Below are 17,455 nucleotides of genomic sequence, written 5' to 3'. Positions count from 1 at the left end.
GCCGGTTAGATTTAGGTTTAGATTAGGCGTTTTTCCAACCTGCATACAGTTTAATAAACACCCTTGAACTGTGATCAAGTGTGTCTATCTTTACTCTTACCACCATGAGTTCCTTACAATGGGGATAACAGGAGCTACTCCCATTATTCAACTCTGCATGGGGTGCACACACGTATAGACTACATGTTCACAGGCGCTGAAGCCCTGGGTGAATTCATTGCTGCAGAGTACAGGGCAAGAGTCCTCTCGGACTCTGCGCCACTCACAGTGACGTGCCATTGGGCAGCATATACACACCCAATCCCGACATGGAAACTAAGAGCAGAGGCACTAACCGATGAACAGTTTAGAGCCTACATGTGGGGAAATAGTGAGGAATTTTTCAATGTCAATGTGGGGAGTGTGGACTGTGGGAATCCTTCAAGGTGATGATGAAGGGGGGAGGCCATCAGGAAAATGGGTGTAATACGGAGGGACTTGTTGCACACGATTTCCAGTCCGGAGGCGCAGATGGAGGCACTAGTGGGCGGTATGGGGCAACCTGCAGGGCTAATCAAGCTTAAACTGGCCTGTATTGCAGCTTGGGAGTGATTGGGCAAACATGACTACAACAAATATATAGAGAGACTCCATGAAAGTGGGGATAAACCCGATAGACTGCTGAACAGGCTGTGCCGCACAGAGGAGACGAGGAGCATGATAAGTTCTATTATGGACAAGTGCGGGGAGGAATGCATGGCCCAGAGCTTGATTAATACGGTCTTCAGCCGGTTCTTCCAGCGCTAGTTTGACATGGGCGAGGAGAGTGGCGCCAGGGACTTCGAAGACGTATGGATGGAGATCGACCTGCCCCACTTGGAGCAGGCAGTAATGATTGATGCTCAGTTCACGGTGGAGGAGCTGCGGGCAACCATACTCTTGCTAAAATCTGGCAAAATGCCGGGAACTGATGGGTTCACGCCAGAGTTCTATAGGGAATTTACAGGAGACCTACCACTGCACCGACTGCAGATGCTGGAAGAGGCATTCAATGTAGACTTGCTGCCTGCGAGCCTCCGAGGGTCTATTATAGTGCTAACACTAAAACCAGGCAAGCCGCCGCTGGACTGTGGCTCATATAGACCACTCTCAATGATTAACCAAGACTGCAAAATTCTTGCGGCAATGTTGGTGAACAGACAGAGACACGTAATTGGGACTTTAATACATCCTGATCAAACGGGCTATGTCCCCGCAAGGAACACATCCTGGAACTTGTGCAGGCTACACAACTTAATAGATAAAACCAAGGGGGACGAGGGGGAACTATGCAGTGGCCTTGCTGGAAGCAATAAAGGCATTTGACTGAGTGAGGTGGGATTGGCCGCATGCTGTACTTCGCAGTGTGGTCGCAGTTTGCGCGATGGGTGCGCCTGCTGTATAAGCCGCCACTGGCCCGAGTGAGAACGGCGTGGGAACTGGGCTTGGGAACCAAACAAGGGTGCCTGCTCTCCCCGTGTTTATCCTGGCATTGGAACCGCTAGCAGTCGACCATAGGACAGACTTCAAGGAAGTGGGTATATTAATAAAAGGCGACACTCACGTAGTCTCATTGTACGCAGACATGTTGCTCTAAGTACAGAACCCGGTTACCAACCTGCCTTACATACTAGAAGTACTGGATGGCTTTGCAGGGTTATCTGGTATAACCATAAGCAAAGAGAAGTCGTGGTTGTTCCCGCTCGCTGGCCTGAGAATGCTGGAACAGCGGCATCTGCCAAATTTGGGATTGCAGTGGGCAGTGGATACCTTTCGTTATCTGGGGGTGGACGTCTATCACGACTATAGGAAGAAGCATGTGGCAAATACACTGAAGGTGCTCTGTGGAGTTCAGAAGTTATGGAGTTTTGGCAAAAGCTCCCGCTATCGATTTTCGGCCACACCGCGCTACTCCAAATGGTGGTGCAGCCGCGTCTGTTGTACTATTTTGTGAACATACCCTATGAGATCCCGGGATTTTTCTTTTCTAAACTTGACTCGGTAGTCAGAGGATTTATCAGAGGAGACGGGGGGGGGGGGCAGAGGTGCTGAATCTCATTGGGTACATTGAGGAGAGACTACAAGTAGGGGGGGGGAGGTATCAGGCTGCCGCATTTTTAAGCATATTATCTTGCCTGTCAACTGCAGTTCATACTGACCTTGCTGGCAGATGAAGTCTCCCAAGACACTGGCCTAATGCGGGATGAAGTTACACCATTCTATTTGAGGGAAGCACTATGGGTAGACACTCGTTTGGTGGGAACGTCCGCCCTAATGGCATTAGGGAGGAATCTGTGGAAAAGATTATGGAAGATGGTGGGCGGGCAAGACCTGTACTTTGATAACATATCCCTTGCAGCAATCTACGGGGCGAACTGGGAGGCAGTCCGTAGCATTAGACGCCAATGGGAGCCAAATTGGGGTGATCACTCTGGGGGACTTGTGCCGGTATAGGATATTGCTTCCCTGAACTAATTGAGAGTCACGAAATACCTAAGGGACAGTTCTTGACATACCATAGGGTGACTAAAATTGCCACAGCCAGATGGCCGGACATGAAGATAGGAGTTAAGGGAGACACCACGCTGGACTGCCTCTATGACCTGGCGGAAGGGGGCCATGTGATCTCCAGGCTCCATGAAATAATATTGGATTTGCTTAGTAAATCAGAACTCGGAGTGCGGGCCAAGTGGGAGAAGGACGTGGGTCAGGTTTTCACAGATGGGGAATGGGGAATGGGCCAGGGTGATGTATACATGGACAGTGTCCAGGAACGACAGATTCAAACTGATCCAGCTGCAAGTTACAAATAGGGCAAACATGACCCCATGCGCCATTTCGCGGTTCCTGGGGGTGGGGGGACAGATGTCCAAGATGCACAATTGAGTCAGCAGGCATGCTGCACATGTTTTGGACATGCCCGGTGAGTAGAGGGTTCTGGCAGGACATCGCGAACAGTGCCTGGAAGGGGGGATAGAAATGAATGAGTGGCCACGGAGGCGTGCTTGCTGGGGCCTCATTTGCATTTTGGCTAAGTGCGGGATAGCGCACTGGCTTTGAAGTCCACAGAAGGTCCCCATATAAAGGCATGGTCGGGTGATCTGAGGAAATGGGCAGATGCAGAAACGGTGGTGTGCCACAGGGTGGTGTACAGGGGACAGAGGGAGGTCAGCGACAATGTCACAGCATGTAATGTACTACTACAAATGATGTTTGCGGCCTCGGATGACATGTTGCCGTTAATCTTATGCAACAACAATGTGAGGGGTTCTTGAATGTAGGAGGATGTGGGGCTGCACCTGGAGGTGACAAGCAGATTGGGCAGATGGGGGGCGGGGCGGGAGAGGACTGGAACCGGTATAGCATGCACAGTTTTTCAGTTTTTTGTTCATTACGGTTTATAAATAGGGGCATGGGCAGGGGCATGCCCATTAGCAGAGTACTAACGGGCATGCATGGGACGGAACGGATTTGTGGGGGGGGGGGTCGCATCAGACACACGTACTGTGGACCTGTACGTATGATGTGCGCAATGACAATGATAACACAGTGCATGGACAAATAATCGTTGAGATCGCACAGCGCATGAGAAGCGATAATTTGCTCCCTCTTTTCTTTTTCTGTAACCCACAGCTATTTGTTGTTTGTTTTTTCTGTTTGTGGTTTGTTTTCTTTGCGCTGTTCTCCTTTCTTTGTTGAAGAAATGCAAATAAAAAGAATTTAAAAATAAAATAGTTGGGCCTGATTTGTGCTGTTAAAATGACTCTCTTCCCAAAATGACTGTATATCTTTCAGGTGTTACCAATCTTAATCCCAGAACAGGATTTACTGAACTACAAAAAGCAGTGGGTCATTTCATCTGGCAGCACAGACAGCCCGAATCCCTCACAAACTCCTCACTAGACCAAAGGGTCTGGGTGGACTAGGGTCCCATCGATTCAGAGATATTTTCGAGCTTCCCAAATTGCTTCAATGCTAGATTGGGCCCTGGCGGACACCTCACACAAATGGAAGGACATTGAACAGCCCGCCTCCCCTTTCCCCTTGGGTCACCTCCAGTTCCTTCCTAAAAAGACGAGATGATCACAGGGCAGTCTTTTAGTGATCACTCTCAACACCTTGCAGAACTGGGACAAGGCATGCACGCAGCAGGGATTCCAACCGGGATTGGGTCACTTTCTCTGATCCTCCAGAACCCTGCTTTCTCCCCAGGCATGCACACAAACACGTTCAAACATTGGAGCTCTGGGGAGGTTTCAAAGCTAAGGGATATCTATAAAGATGATGCTCCGCTCACCTTTATTGAATGCAAGGAGAGGTTTAATCTGTTGGAAACGGAAACGTTATGCACCGCTAAGTCACTGGGTGTCTAATAATGATGTAAAGCAAGCGGGCTGTCGCACTCCCACGCGATAGAATTTAGGGTGTTTGAGGGCCAGGAAGGGTCTCAACATGTTATTGTTTACTTGAGACCACATCTCTGGGGGAAACATTTCCTTATATATTCCGCTGGGAGGGGGATCTGGGCCTGGACATTCTGGAGGAGTCATGGCTGAAAATATGAGCAAGAGGTCTTGATGCACACTCATAAAAGAAGGAGCCCTCAAACTACGTTTCCGTTGGTACTTGTCCCCCTCATCGACCGCATGCAATTCACTCCGGCTACTACGACCGCTGCCGTCATGGCTGTGTACAGCTGAGAGACTTAGCCCACATGTGGTGGCACTGCCCAATCATACAGACCTATTGGCAAGAGATTTAGTCTAAAATTAAGGAGATCACAGGCACCATGCTCCTTAAGTGTCTACTGATCCTCCTTTTTGGGGATGTCCCGGAAGATGGCACGCTACCAATGACGGGCCTTAAGGCAGACCTGATATCTCACCTGCTGATGGCCGCACGGATCACTCATGCACGCTTTTGGAAGACAACAGAGGGCCTGTGCACCTCTTATTGGTGGGGGAAAGTGTGGGAGATCATAGGGAAGGAAAAGATGTTAGCGCTCCTTTTAGGCTGAATGCTGAAGTTCTCTCAGACCTGCAGCGCTTTTCTGGAGTACGTTTCTGAGAGGGAACATATGTTCTTCCAGACAATGTTATAGAAACATCTAGCTTGGCAGTAATCATACTGATGTTAAATGTGAGAACTGCTAGGAACTTAAAAGAATGCCATTGTTCTTAGTCGTGTGATTTATTATTACATTTCATTTTTTTTATTATTTTTCTTCTTTTCCCGTTTCTTCTTTTCCTTGATTTCTTTGTTGGGGGATTGGCTGATTGACATTCTCACAAAATGAAATTTCGATGTTCAATGTATCTTTGATCCTTTCTATGCTACACCTTGTAATGTACTCATCGGGATTTCAATCAAAATACATGATGCAAAATATATATACAAACGCTCCCACCTGGGATCACACAAACTCTCTGAGTGTAAGTTGGCAGTGGGTTTGAAATAATACTTGATAGAGAGAAATAGATGAACTGGCACATTAGTGCGCCTTTAACAGATGATGATAGCCTGTACTTAAACACAATCTCTCTTAACTATCACCAAATACTGACATATTCATTTCCTGCAGCAAAGCTACCAAACTCCCAAAATAAGTCTTGTTATTGAGCTTGAGGTTAGTTATGTATGTAGTTATGTATGTATCATATGCTTGACAGCACAGCAGACGTTATATATCTAGCTTACTACTATCGCCAGATTAAAAGATACTGGGAATTAGCAATCAACAAAATAAATGCTATTACAGGAGAAAATGTAACATTACAGTCACAAATCTGGCTACTGGCTATTCAAACAAAGACTTAAAATGCCTCCTTTGGTTATTGGGTGTTGCATCGATAGTGGCAAAATGTGGAGCCACCATTCGGTTTTCAATTTATGGTGGACGGAACTTACTTTTTGTAATGTTTGTGAAGATACATATGCAATCACAATCCCACCAACCTGCTGCTGAAAGATATATGGGTGGATGTTAGATGGCACCTTAACCCACCTGGTATAGAAACCTCCCAAGGGGATGAGGCTTAACAATGTAATTGTTACTGTTAATATTTCTCCATGCAAATGAGGTTTGATATACTATATATAGGTGCTAAATGTACCAACCTATTGACAATGTTTGTGTCTTTGTTGAAATCTAAACACTGATCACAAGTTTTCTTCTTGATAACGGTTTAATTTCAAAATGCTAATAAAGAAAGCTTAAAAAAATAATGTGTCTCATCAGTCAATGAACATTGGTGTGGTAAGGCAAGCATACTTATTTTAGTATTTTTGCTGGTAGAGCGCAACATTCACCCATAAGCATCTTGGCGTTATGGTGCGGTACAGTTGTATTCAGCTATTAGTCAGTTTAGAGAGACCTCCTAGGAAAGAGGCATATTTTTTTAACCTTACAGAGAGGGCTCTATGATACACCAAATATCTCACGTAGTAAGATAGAATTCCATATCCTCAAAGGTTGGTAGGAAAAGGGACTGTTAAAAGTCTACAGTCAGATAAAGTAACATGTACTCCCTGTTGTATTGGCCTCCAAGAAAAGAGTTCCCTTGCCTCCGTACTCATCTATTTGCCATCCCACAGGTTGCATCTGCACAGTAAAATCTCCTCCAGATTAAATAATGTAGGGCAGGATCCATGATTGCAAAATGAGGGCATACCAACTACACCCACTTTCTGGCCTCTGGAGTAGAAGTACAGTAGTCACTAAGGTATGTAACATGTAGTTACTCCTACTGCTGATTCTTGTTCCTCCACACTCGTGGGTGAATTCCAAGCACTTGTAAGAGAAAATGTTTTGCATAACTGCCTGACCAAGCCTAGGGTCGGATCCAATTTTCTTGTCAGTAACGCCTGCAGAATTCTGATGAGGATGGCCATGTGGCTGTTGTGGCTATAACGCCCCAAGGGGCGGATCTCGAATGCCGCTGTAGTGGCTTTGACCCTGACCACATGGGCGTGAATGCTCCTTGGGGGAATGTTGCCATTATTGAATTAGTATTTAGATATAGAAGAAAAAATACAACTTGCAATAGTTGCTTTGGAGGCCTTGCCAGATGGCTCAGAGCCTCCAAAGTTTGAAGAGATTGTAATCTGTCTAAAACTATCATTAAGAGCCAAATAAATATGATGGGAGTGTAGTCCTCCTCTTGCTTCTGACTGAGAATTAGGGAAAAATAAAATAAAAAATCTCCTGATTGACGTGAAAGGAAGACTCTACTTTGGGGGAAAAAAATCTACAGCGAGTGTAGAACACTACCATGTCTTCATGAAAAAGGGTGAATGGTTCTGATGCTGAGAAGACTTGAATCTCGCTGATAGGACTAGCAGAGTTCACTGCCACCAAAAAGGCCACCTTCAACATGTACTGAGATCTAACTATGGTGTGTATATTGACTATTTAATTGGCTTGTATGTTATTGAGGAATGGCACTGACTAATATCCCCACCACAACAACTGCACCACACATTGTGGGACAAAAGGATGCTGTTTTAATATGAATATTCATTTTATTGAAAATAATAATTCAAGGAAGTAAAGGTAGTGCCTTAACTTACAATGCTGTGAATGTCACACACAAACTTTAACTGGATACAGGCATGTTGTCTACAGAAAGGATAACACAACCTGCCCCAGGTTGTCTCACTAATGTTTTAATTTCAAGTAATACATAGCAAACCAAACATTAATGACTTTTCTAGACAACAGAATCAAATACTCCCCAATATAGGCATACAAACTGACATTGTTTGGCTCCCAGTTTTAGCCATGCCTTGCTAATCTCTACCTGTTGCTGGTCAGAAGCCTAAAACCATCTCACTACACTCAAATGTCCTTACCAGCATCGTTGCTATTGTTTTTGGTGCCAGCCCAAAACCTTAGACTCCTGACAACACTGTTCTTCAACTGCCACCCAACTCAACATCCTCCTTGCATCCCGGCCCTCTATTTAGAATACCTTCGGTAAGAGGTCTGGGGCTGCTGGCAGCAATTTACACATTCCTGATAAATAAAGAAATAAAGATTCAAGTTTTAAACATAGGTCTGAGCTAAGAAGGATGAAAAGAAAAGCTGTAATCCTTTCAACAAAATTTCTGGTGTATGCTATTCAGTCTGACAGCAAGGCATTTTTCTTCTATGTCATGTAGCCTAGGACATAGCATGATGACCAGGCACTCAATGAAGTAGTCAGATGTCAAACAGAAGATATATGTCATAAGCAACTCTGTTCCCTGCACTGAGGAAATATGGCAGCAAAGAGGTGAAAACTACAGATTAAGCATGCTTTGTTTCAGGTACCAAACCAGCTCCAAGGGACAAAGTCTCAAAGGATATTAAGAGTGAGGACAGAAAATCTGGCCCAAATGAAGCACAAGGTTATGAATGGTAAAGCAGATATAAAGAAATATGTTGAAAAAATGATTTAAATAAAATGAAATTAAAATATCAATTACCAGGAACCAAAATGGAAAAGTACATATTGAAGGTTGAATAGCTCAGTGCTTCTGCTCAGGTGATATGTTACAGACAAAAATTGTTAATGGAAGAAATTCTATCAAAAGGCCTTTGGAGACAAAAAAAGAACCAAATTGGGGTGAACTTTTGAGGGGAAAAGCAATTATCAACCCGACTTAAGACGAAAATCAAATGCCACTTACTTTTGTTTTTCAGCCATTTTGCGACTGATTTGGCGCTGCTTTGCAGCCATAAAATCAATAAACACGCCACGATGAGATTCTTTCTTCTGAAGATTTGAGAACTCTGTAACAAAGGACATTTGTTTATTTAGTATAAATAATCATGCAAGCAAATGGCCTTTTGAAAATCAGGTCAGATCTATGCATTTAAATTGCATGAATGATTGGGGAATTTTCAGATAACAAAAGCAGTTATTCTGATGCAAGCATTTTGCATAATATGAATGTTTACACACTTATACAGTCCACTCAGCATAGAAAACGTTAGTCAGGATGGGGTGTTGGAACGGACATGTTTTGCATGCAGCCAAGGTGGCTGATTTCTTTTAAGTACTTCAATGATCCCGTAGCAGATGTTTCCACTATCCTGATATGAAAGACTAAAATGACCATACTATACTTTTTAGGTCTTGAATGGCAGAATATTGATACCCCATGCCCTCCTCCCTTACTGATGGACTAAATCACAGGGAGGATGGAAGTAGATTGCACTGCACCTGATTGACTTGGATTGCTTCCTGTCTTTTGAAAAGACTTGGAGGCGTGAACCAACTTTGAGCTCCCACAAACTATCTATGTGGGTATGCCGAATGGACGACTGGGTAGAGTACTAAAGGAACTGTACCAGTAAGAGACTGGGTGGATGAATGGCGGTTGTTGTACAAAATGTGACCTGAAAAAAATAAGCAAGACTAAACTCAACAATGCCAAAGATAACTTAGGCAATTAAAGTCCCAGTGTAGAGAAAATAAGAATCCATTCATGTGGAAGGAACAGTTTATAGCCAATAAAGTGGTCTTAATATGATCAAATGTAAACCACACACGACTAATCGGTCAAATAACGATAACGAAAAGGTCTGTTGTCATCTCCAGAGAAGCCCTGCATTTATTACTATTATAGGAACAGCAACAGCGCTAGGATGATGCAAACCAACTGGCCACAAGCATTCAGTGAGTGCAGTATCTCACTCAAACAAATATATGATGTAAGAAATGGGTGGGAAAGGTGGGTGGACCACACTAAGTATATAACAGGTCAGGCTTGAAATTATTAAATCCTAAAACATTCTGAAGACCGACTTACAATACTACTCACAGTAAAAGAAACCCAAATGTTCACATGGCCAAAGTTGCATGCCCCAATGCAGGGCAGATGACTTTCAACGCAGAGCTTTTCTCATCATTTGGCTGTCACTGGATGTGTAATTTGGTATTAGCTAGTGAGTGGAATTACACCTTGCACCCTTTCAGATATATCAATCAATCATTAAGGTGATTATTCAGCATATCCTATTTAACATAGGCACTTCATCCATTGGATTTGGTTGAACCTTTACTGCACTCCCCTGAGCCTGTATGTAATTATTTTTGTAACAGACCTTTACAGAGTTCCAGTTTAATGCAAGTCAAGCCATCTCCCAGACTCGTTTTTTGTTGAGCGTAATGTGGTAGCTCCACAAACTGCAATGCCTTGAACACAAAATAAAATCTCTTGGGGAAATTGTTATGTAGGCAATTGAAGCATTAGTTGAACATCAACCAACCAACCAGACAAAAGCAGGAAGAAGAGTGTGAAACTCACACTTTGACAGAGTGCTAAAATATCCAGTATTAAAAAATACCAGAGGGTTTTACCACCACAGCCTAACTCATAATCAGGCCCCCAAGTCTTTAAATAATGGATCCACCATTTTGGATTTCATGTATACCATGGTCATGTTCTGCAAGGTGCCATAGGATTTGTGACGTTTTCCTTTACTGAGGCTGGAAATTCATAAATATTTGTAAGGATGGTCCAAGTGCTTTAATCACTACCACGTCTCTTGTTTTCTGTTCATGGCTCAAGAGCTTCAAACAATGATGGTGGTTCACGAACTGACACTGCGGTCCCCAGCAGAGATGTGTGCTACCCTGGATTGAGATCACGTAAGAACGTGCAATGGTCCCATGATGTTCGATTGGGCTGTGGGTTTGGCATAGTGAGATACCATTCTGCTAGAAGGGGGTGGGTGATGGGGATCTTCAAAGTCATGGTGCTGGGACGAATCAAGGGTATTCGTCCCTTCTCCCCAAGGGGGAGTCACCCACTTTGAGGCTAAGGGACTTGAGCCCGCTCCGCAAGACCCTACCAATGGGTATGGGCAAGTGGGACTCCAATGGGATTGACTCCTCCCCCTTAGGGAACAAGGCCTCCCATTCCAATGAGGAATACTGTATACCCAATACCATATCTGCATATATGGGACTGCCTGCGATGAATATCAATCTCTCATCCTTATATTTGGCTTCAGGCAACGTGGACACCAAACAGCCATACCAAGAAAAAGGAGACCTCTCTTTAAAAAGAGATGTGTATATAACTGGGACAAGTAGCTCTTATGAATTGAGAGAGTATGGTATGCAGGGTAAGCCCCCTGACCTGATTATGCTTGGAGAGGCGGAGAAGAACAGAGTTGCGGAACCTGCGACTTTTGGAAAGGCGAGGAACACCAGAGTGGGATACCGGAGAGCAGACGAATTCTGCGATGGGAGATCCAAAGCTAAGACCCATGCAAGGTGGTGACGTGACCACAGCTGCTTCATGGTGGGTGAGACACCCAACTAACGGCGCCGAGATTACCGGAAAAGGGAGTAGCTCCTGCTGCCCCAGTTGTAGATGGCACCCTACATCAGTGGAGCCAAGAACCCTACACTGGCGAAGGCGGACACATGAGCAACCAAGAAGACAAATATCCAAGTGCATGCCAAGCCCCACGAGATCCCTTGCGTCAGAAAGGGCACCGGGAAGAACGGGAGAGGCAGGGCCACGTATTTGGAAGAGAGAAACCTTACAAAGTCTGAAGTATGAAAGTCAAACATGAAATGAGCAGAATTGGATATATCTAAAATCAATACAGAGCGTGATGAAGAATGCTATTTGGAAAATAGATAAAAAGCGGAAGTGAATACCCTGGAAGGGAGAAGCCCTCAGGTACTGAGGCTTGAGGAGAGAGCTGTGAGAAACCAGAAGGAATCTGAGCCGCTAGTCTCCGCCAATCTCTCTCTCTCAGGTGGCCAGGGCACGGCCATTGCCTTTGGATCCAGACCCTGGGGGTGGACCAATGCGGGAAGATCACCTCATTGAGGGGTCTTCGGGGAGTGGGACTCTGTATGGCGAGAAGCGTTATCCCTGCCCCGTAACACCTTTACCCCATCCTACCAGGTAGCGTACGTGGGAACCTTAACCCCGCCTTTTCCCTTCTTCAACATTTTCACATAGACAGCCCGCGCTGGGAGAAAACAGACTCACACACCGAGCAGTGTATCTGACAGTTCCTGCTACTATGGTGAGGCGAGGTTAGGCAATTACTGACAATCACTCACACCTGCCTTCCATTAAACTTCCCCACACGGATAGAAAGCTGAGCACGATAGCACACTAAGCGAGGCAAAGCACACGAAGGAACAACAGTTTCGAATCAGAAGCTGAACTAGGGGAGAAAGACGACAAACCAAGAAGGGTTCGTAAGAAGGGAATTACCCTTGAGCTTTTTGGTAAAACACCAGTACTTTCAAGAAAACTGAGTCACAAAGTTTAAGGCCAGGAAACCAGACTGAAGAATCCTGTATTGTGTGTCGGAGATACCAAAGGCCCTCCCACATAACTGACCAAGGCGGGAAGGAGCAGCAGCAGTCGCTGCGGTATCGTCCTTGGCTCCAAGAACAAATAAGCGGCAGAAAGATACACAACCGGTGAGTTCGGGAAACCGATGCAAGACCGTTGTGTGTTGAAATCAAGGATGCAACCAGCAACATTGTATAACGAGCGCTGGAACTAACATTGTTAAATGCGTGTGATGAAAGACGCAAGTAAAGCTAAACTACTGATGAATGTTTGAACTTGAGAAGGAAAGATACGATACTGTTGACAGAGTGGTCCAGCACTGTGAATGTGCTCAATTGATGGTCTCTGTAAGGAATATTGCTAAGAGAAACAAAAGTAGAATATTGATGAGACCAAATGCGTGAAGTTAATAGAAGTGGTCCTGCGACCGTTTAAGCAAAACCTATCGCACATTTGAAAGTCTTCGATTTTAATATCAAGAGTGTCGGATCTGGTCCCAAATGAGGGAGATGCATATCAAGAGGAACTGAGCCCGAATGAGGGAGATCCATGGTCTGAGCCCGAACAAGGGAGATCAAGTGTGAACATTGTGATAAAAGGGGTCTCAGCCTGAAGGAGGGAGACCCATAATGAACATTTAAACTGAGAACTTCTGCATGTGAAAATCCTGATAGGAATGGAACTTTGAGAATTGTTTGTTACGACAGACCCTCTGCAGTAAGAGACTGTTATTGGAAAAGAGGTTTTGGCAGAAGGCCTCGATGTCTGTACTTTGAACTGTATCCTCGTGGCCAAGCAGCCAGATGTGTGAGAAGCTCGAACGTGCCACCTTGCCCCGTGCTGAAAACATGGGGAGGGGAAGCCAACTGCTCCATCGTCCTGACATATTATTTCTTGAACACTTTTCTTTTTGCAAACACCATTGCCCCACACCCTTTTGTATTTAGAAGTAGGGATTGCAAATAGGTTTATTAGTGTTAGGCAGAATCCTGTGCAGTTCCCTTGGGGAACACTGCAAAAAGATTAAGACTACAGGAATAAGCAGTAAACCCAATTGGTAGCAGTCTGCACCACCCAGATTTACCTGGTAGCTGTGGCTGAGCAGTCAGACCTCTCTCAAGAAGAGTAGGGCTGTATGTAGAGTATACACAATAGGGCTAAAAACACAGTAGAGCAAACAAACACTGACCAGAGCTTTGTATCAAAAGTATATAATTATTTATTCAAAACACACTTTAGGCAATATACACGCACTCTAAATCAAAAGCAAGTTAAAACACAGCCAAGTAAAGTATACACACCTCCCTTAATAAGCATCACACAAGTCTAGGTCAAACACCACTATTTGTCAAAGCAGATGTGAGCGCGTAACCTATATGGCACTCTGATAATTCAGTTAAAGGGAGAGAAAAAGGCAGGGCATAGAAATAAAACAGGTCCCAACACTTTTAGGATTTCTCAGCAAGGGAATAAAGGCAGTATATACCGTAGAGCCAAAGTTCATAGGCCAAGCCCACTTTAAATGGAGCAAAGCGAAATGTGCCCAGGATCACACGGTTTAAAATGCACTAAAAGTCTTTAGAGAATGTTCAAAAGAGGTTGGGGCGATTCAAGAAGGTAAAGTTAGAAGGTCTGGGGCCTTCCCAGTTGGAAAGCCAAGGATTTAAGGGTCACCTTGGGCAAACCGAAGAAAGGGAGGCCAGGCAGGACACAGTACATTAAAGAGAGAGGAAGCTCCAGCGGTAGCAGTTGTTCCTGGCAGTGGTTGCAGTTCGTTGTGCCGACCAGGGGAAGAGAGGATCTTGTTAAGGAGGAAATGTGGAGTCGTTGCACTGCACAGGGATGAAACCAGCCGCAGAGTTCGTCGATAAAAGGTGCGTTCCTTTTATTCGCGGTCAAAGTGGTGAAGCTTGGCTATCTGGCTACCGGGGTGCTTGGCAAGGGCGATTCGACCAAGAGACGTCTTTGGAAGGTGAAAAGGGGCAAACTGGTTGGTCCCACCAGCTCAGAGGAAGAAAACTCTTCCAGCATAAGATCTTCTCTTGTCGTCGGGAAAGTGGTGAGGTAGTTGCAGCAGGGCTTCACCGGTGGTGTCGTCGTTGCAGATGGCTCAGCTTCTTCCCTCTTCGGATTGTTAGGTCCTGTGGCGACTTCTGAAGTTCCAGACCCAAAGGCCCTGCTTTTATGCAGAAAAACCCCCATTCAACAGCCTAGCTGTCACTCACACATGCTAAGTGGTGAGCCGGGCGGCTCACCACTGGCCCAATCAGAACAGAGTGCGACTTGAGTTGCTAAGGCAACGCAGTCCAGGGTGCCAATTCCCCTTCCCACCCATCCTGTGGAACCTAGACAGAGTGGCACCATTTGGAGGGCTTCTGTGGAGAAGCCCGCCAAAAAGTGGAACAAAGGGCTCGACCTTGGTCAGAGTTACTGAGACAGACACGAACGCCATTTTAGAAAAGAGTTCTGGCAAAAAGACCCAACCGTTGATTTAATATTAAATAAATAAACCGGCGGTATCTTTAACATTGCACCAAAAAGTGGTGCGTTTAAAATCAATGGGAAAATCCCATAGAGAATATTCCGGTGGAATATTTCGCGTGGTAACCACTGCCACCAGCCAGAAACTCGACAAGGGGGGACTGGACAGTGCACCCTTGAAAACAGACCCAGGGCCAATATAATTAACCCCTTCCAGTACTTCCATAATATGATGGTTTGTACTGGTTCTGTTCACAATTAGGACTAGTAAAGTCAATGGTGACTTTACATGCCCTGGGACACAGTAGTCAGTCCCAGGGTATGGAGTCTATGTTTGGGGGTCACTATGACACCCCTGTGTTACTGCACTGAGGGTGCTGTGTAACACACACATAAAAATAGATGATACCCTATGGAGCACAAAGAAAACCCCATAGCCCATAAGCACACAAAGAGTCAAGGACATACCTCAAAACATGCCTAAGAGTGGGAGGAAAAGAGTCTCACTCTTAGCAGGAGAAAAAAACAATCCCCAAAAATCCAGAAAAGCTGCTGGGGGACTCACTAGGGTTGGGACATTAGCCTTATAAGAGAATTCTCCCTAACAATTAGTATAGGCCCTTTTAATTGAGAGGGGCTTGACTAGGATTGCGTTCATTGATGGTCGTAGCTTGCTCCCATCCTTAGATTTAGGTTTAGGTAGGTGTTCAAACAACCCATTTTAAGTTCAATAAACACCCTTGAACTGTGATCATGTGTGCCTGTCTTCACTGTTTGAAACCATGCCTTCCTTATAGAGGCCACAGCAAATAAGTGTAACAAGTATTGTGAAATCATGTTGGTAGCTTTTGACCTAGTGGACCACGCAGTACTCTGCAAACACCTAGCGTCAGCCACCCACTTCTCAAGTGAACATAGCCTGGATCCAATCCTTTCTCGACAACAGAAGCATGCGAGTCTTCTCCACCTTAGACTCTGCAGACCCTATACAGACAACATGTGGAGTCCCACAGGGCTCTTGTGTCTCGCCAACGATGTACAATATCTTTACTAAACCTCTATTCGACAAATTGGACAGACTGGGTGTCACCTACACAAATTATGCAGACGACACACAGATCCTCATCCCACTTTCGGGCAATTTCACTACGGATACAGATTTAGTAAACAAAATTTACACCCTCATTCAGGCATTGATGGCAACCCATGGCCTCTGCCTGAATGATGAAAAAACAGAGATCCTCATTCTAGGCTCATCCAACAACCTAAAAAAACTTGATTCCAACTACAGCTCCTTCAGTATCGATGGCAATATAATCCCCGTCGCCAAAGAGGTGAAAACCCTCGGTTTCTATTTGGACTCCACTTTGTCCCTAAGGAAACAAGTGAACTCCCTGGCCTCATCCACAGCCTATACCGGTAAACTTATTAAAGCATGCAGACCCTTCCTCTCACCAGCTAGCTGCATTATCCTAGCCAATGCACTAATCCTCTCAAAACTGGATTACTGCAATGCACTTTATGCAGGCACAAATAAATACATCATCAATAAACTTCAAACCCTACAAAACAACGCGCTCAGAACGGCCCTGAACCTCCCAGCTAGAGAGCACATCTCGAATGTGCGGAGAAGATACAACTGGCTAAAAATTAGCGATAGGATCACCTTCAAAATTGTCACACTAACATTCAAATGACTGAACAATGCAGCCCCCCCCATACCTTAGGGATAGAATAATAAGAAAAAGCACTGCGCGACCAACCAGAACAGCCAACTCTTTCTGCCCCCAAACCCCTAGATTCCGACAAAAAAAAAACAGGAGGTAATAGCTTCCCTGTGCAAGCAGCCCAGTACTGGAACGCCCTACCAGTTGAACTAAGAAGGGACCAGCCCTACAACAGCTTCAGGCACCATACCCGCACCTGGCTTCGACGCAATGACCTCTGAAAAAGGTGACCCTGAGCATTGTGACCTGATGACACACATACCCCTCCACTCTTACATGTAAAATGTACATAATGCATTTACTGTATATAATTTGTTATCTTTCCACCCTTACATGTAAAGAATGTACATAATGTAATTACTGTATACAATTTATGTTGCCAACAACCTGTAATATGCAACCTGTAACCAAGTTCTAAGCATTCTTGTTATTCTGTGCGCCCAGCTACCCAAAGGTTTTCGGGCGTCATATAAATAAACAAACATAATTTGGATAAGGTCATACAAAATCAAGGGAATGTTAACCCTTAATAATTTAAAAGATATACAACTAAAGATCAGAGTGTGAGAAAGTATTTCAATGAAAGTGTTGTAAAGCTGGCTTTAAAGAGAATACAAGGCTCACAAGCATTTGGCTAGAACTACATGAGCTCCTGAGGGAAATCTCAAGAGACTAGCAGAGAACATAACTTAAAGAAACCTATGTTCTAAATAGAGACATTTGTGTATCAAAAACCACACGAGATAAGATACAGACACAAACGCAAAGCCGCTGGGAAAACAAGCAAGAATAGAGATGACCAAGACAAGAGAGACATTATCTTTGTATATTTTGAGTCATTTATGTTAGTGGGGGCGGGGGGTCAGCAAGAGTTAGGTTTAGCACTGAAGAAAAATTATACTTTTTGACTTCCT

At 44.7% G+C, this 17,455-nt stretch overlaps 1 protein-coding gene across 3 annotated transcripts in view; it reads right to left on the bottom strand.

Moving 5' to 3' along the window:
• The window catches only part of DYNC2I1 (dynein 2 intermediate chain 1), a 2,286,904-nt gene that overhangs the window by 1,491,838 nt on the left and 777,611 nt on the right, over nucleotides 1-17,455 (bottom strand). For all 3 annotated transcript variants that reach the window (XM_069647988.1, XM_069647989.1, XM_069647990.1), the window contains one exon: nucleotides 8,689-8,791. In XM_069647988.1, the coding sequence (XP_069504089.1) occupies nucleotides 8,689-8,791 (103 nt within the window). The remainder of the gene's footprint in view (nucleotides 1-8,688; nucleotides 8,792-17,455) is intronic.

This window comes from Ambystoma mexicanum, chromosome 2q, assembly GCF_040938575.1.
Source record: "Ambystoma mexicanum isolate Mex_15411 chromosome 2q, UKY_AmexF1_1, whole genome shotgun sequence".
Lineage (NCBI taxonomy): Eukaryota > Metazoa > Chordata > Amphibia > Caudata > Ambystomatidae > Ambystoma > Ambystoma mexicanum.
This window is presented reverse-complemented; position numbering and strand designations above follow the sequence as displayed.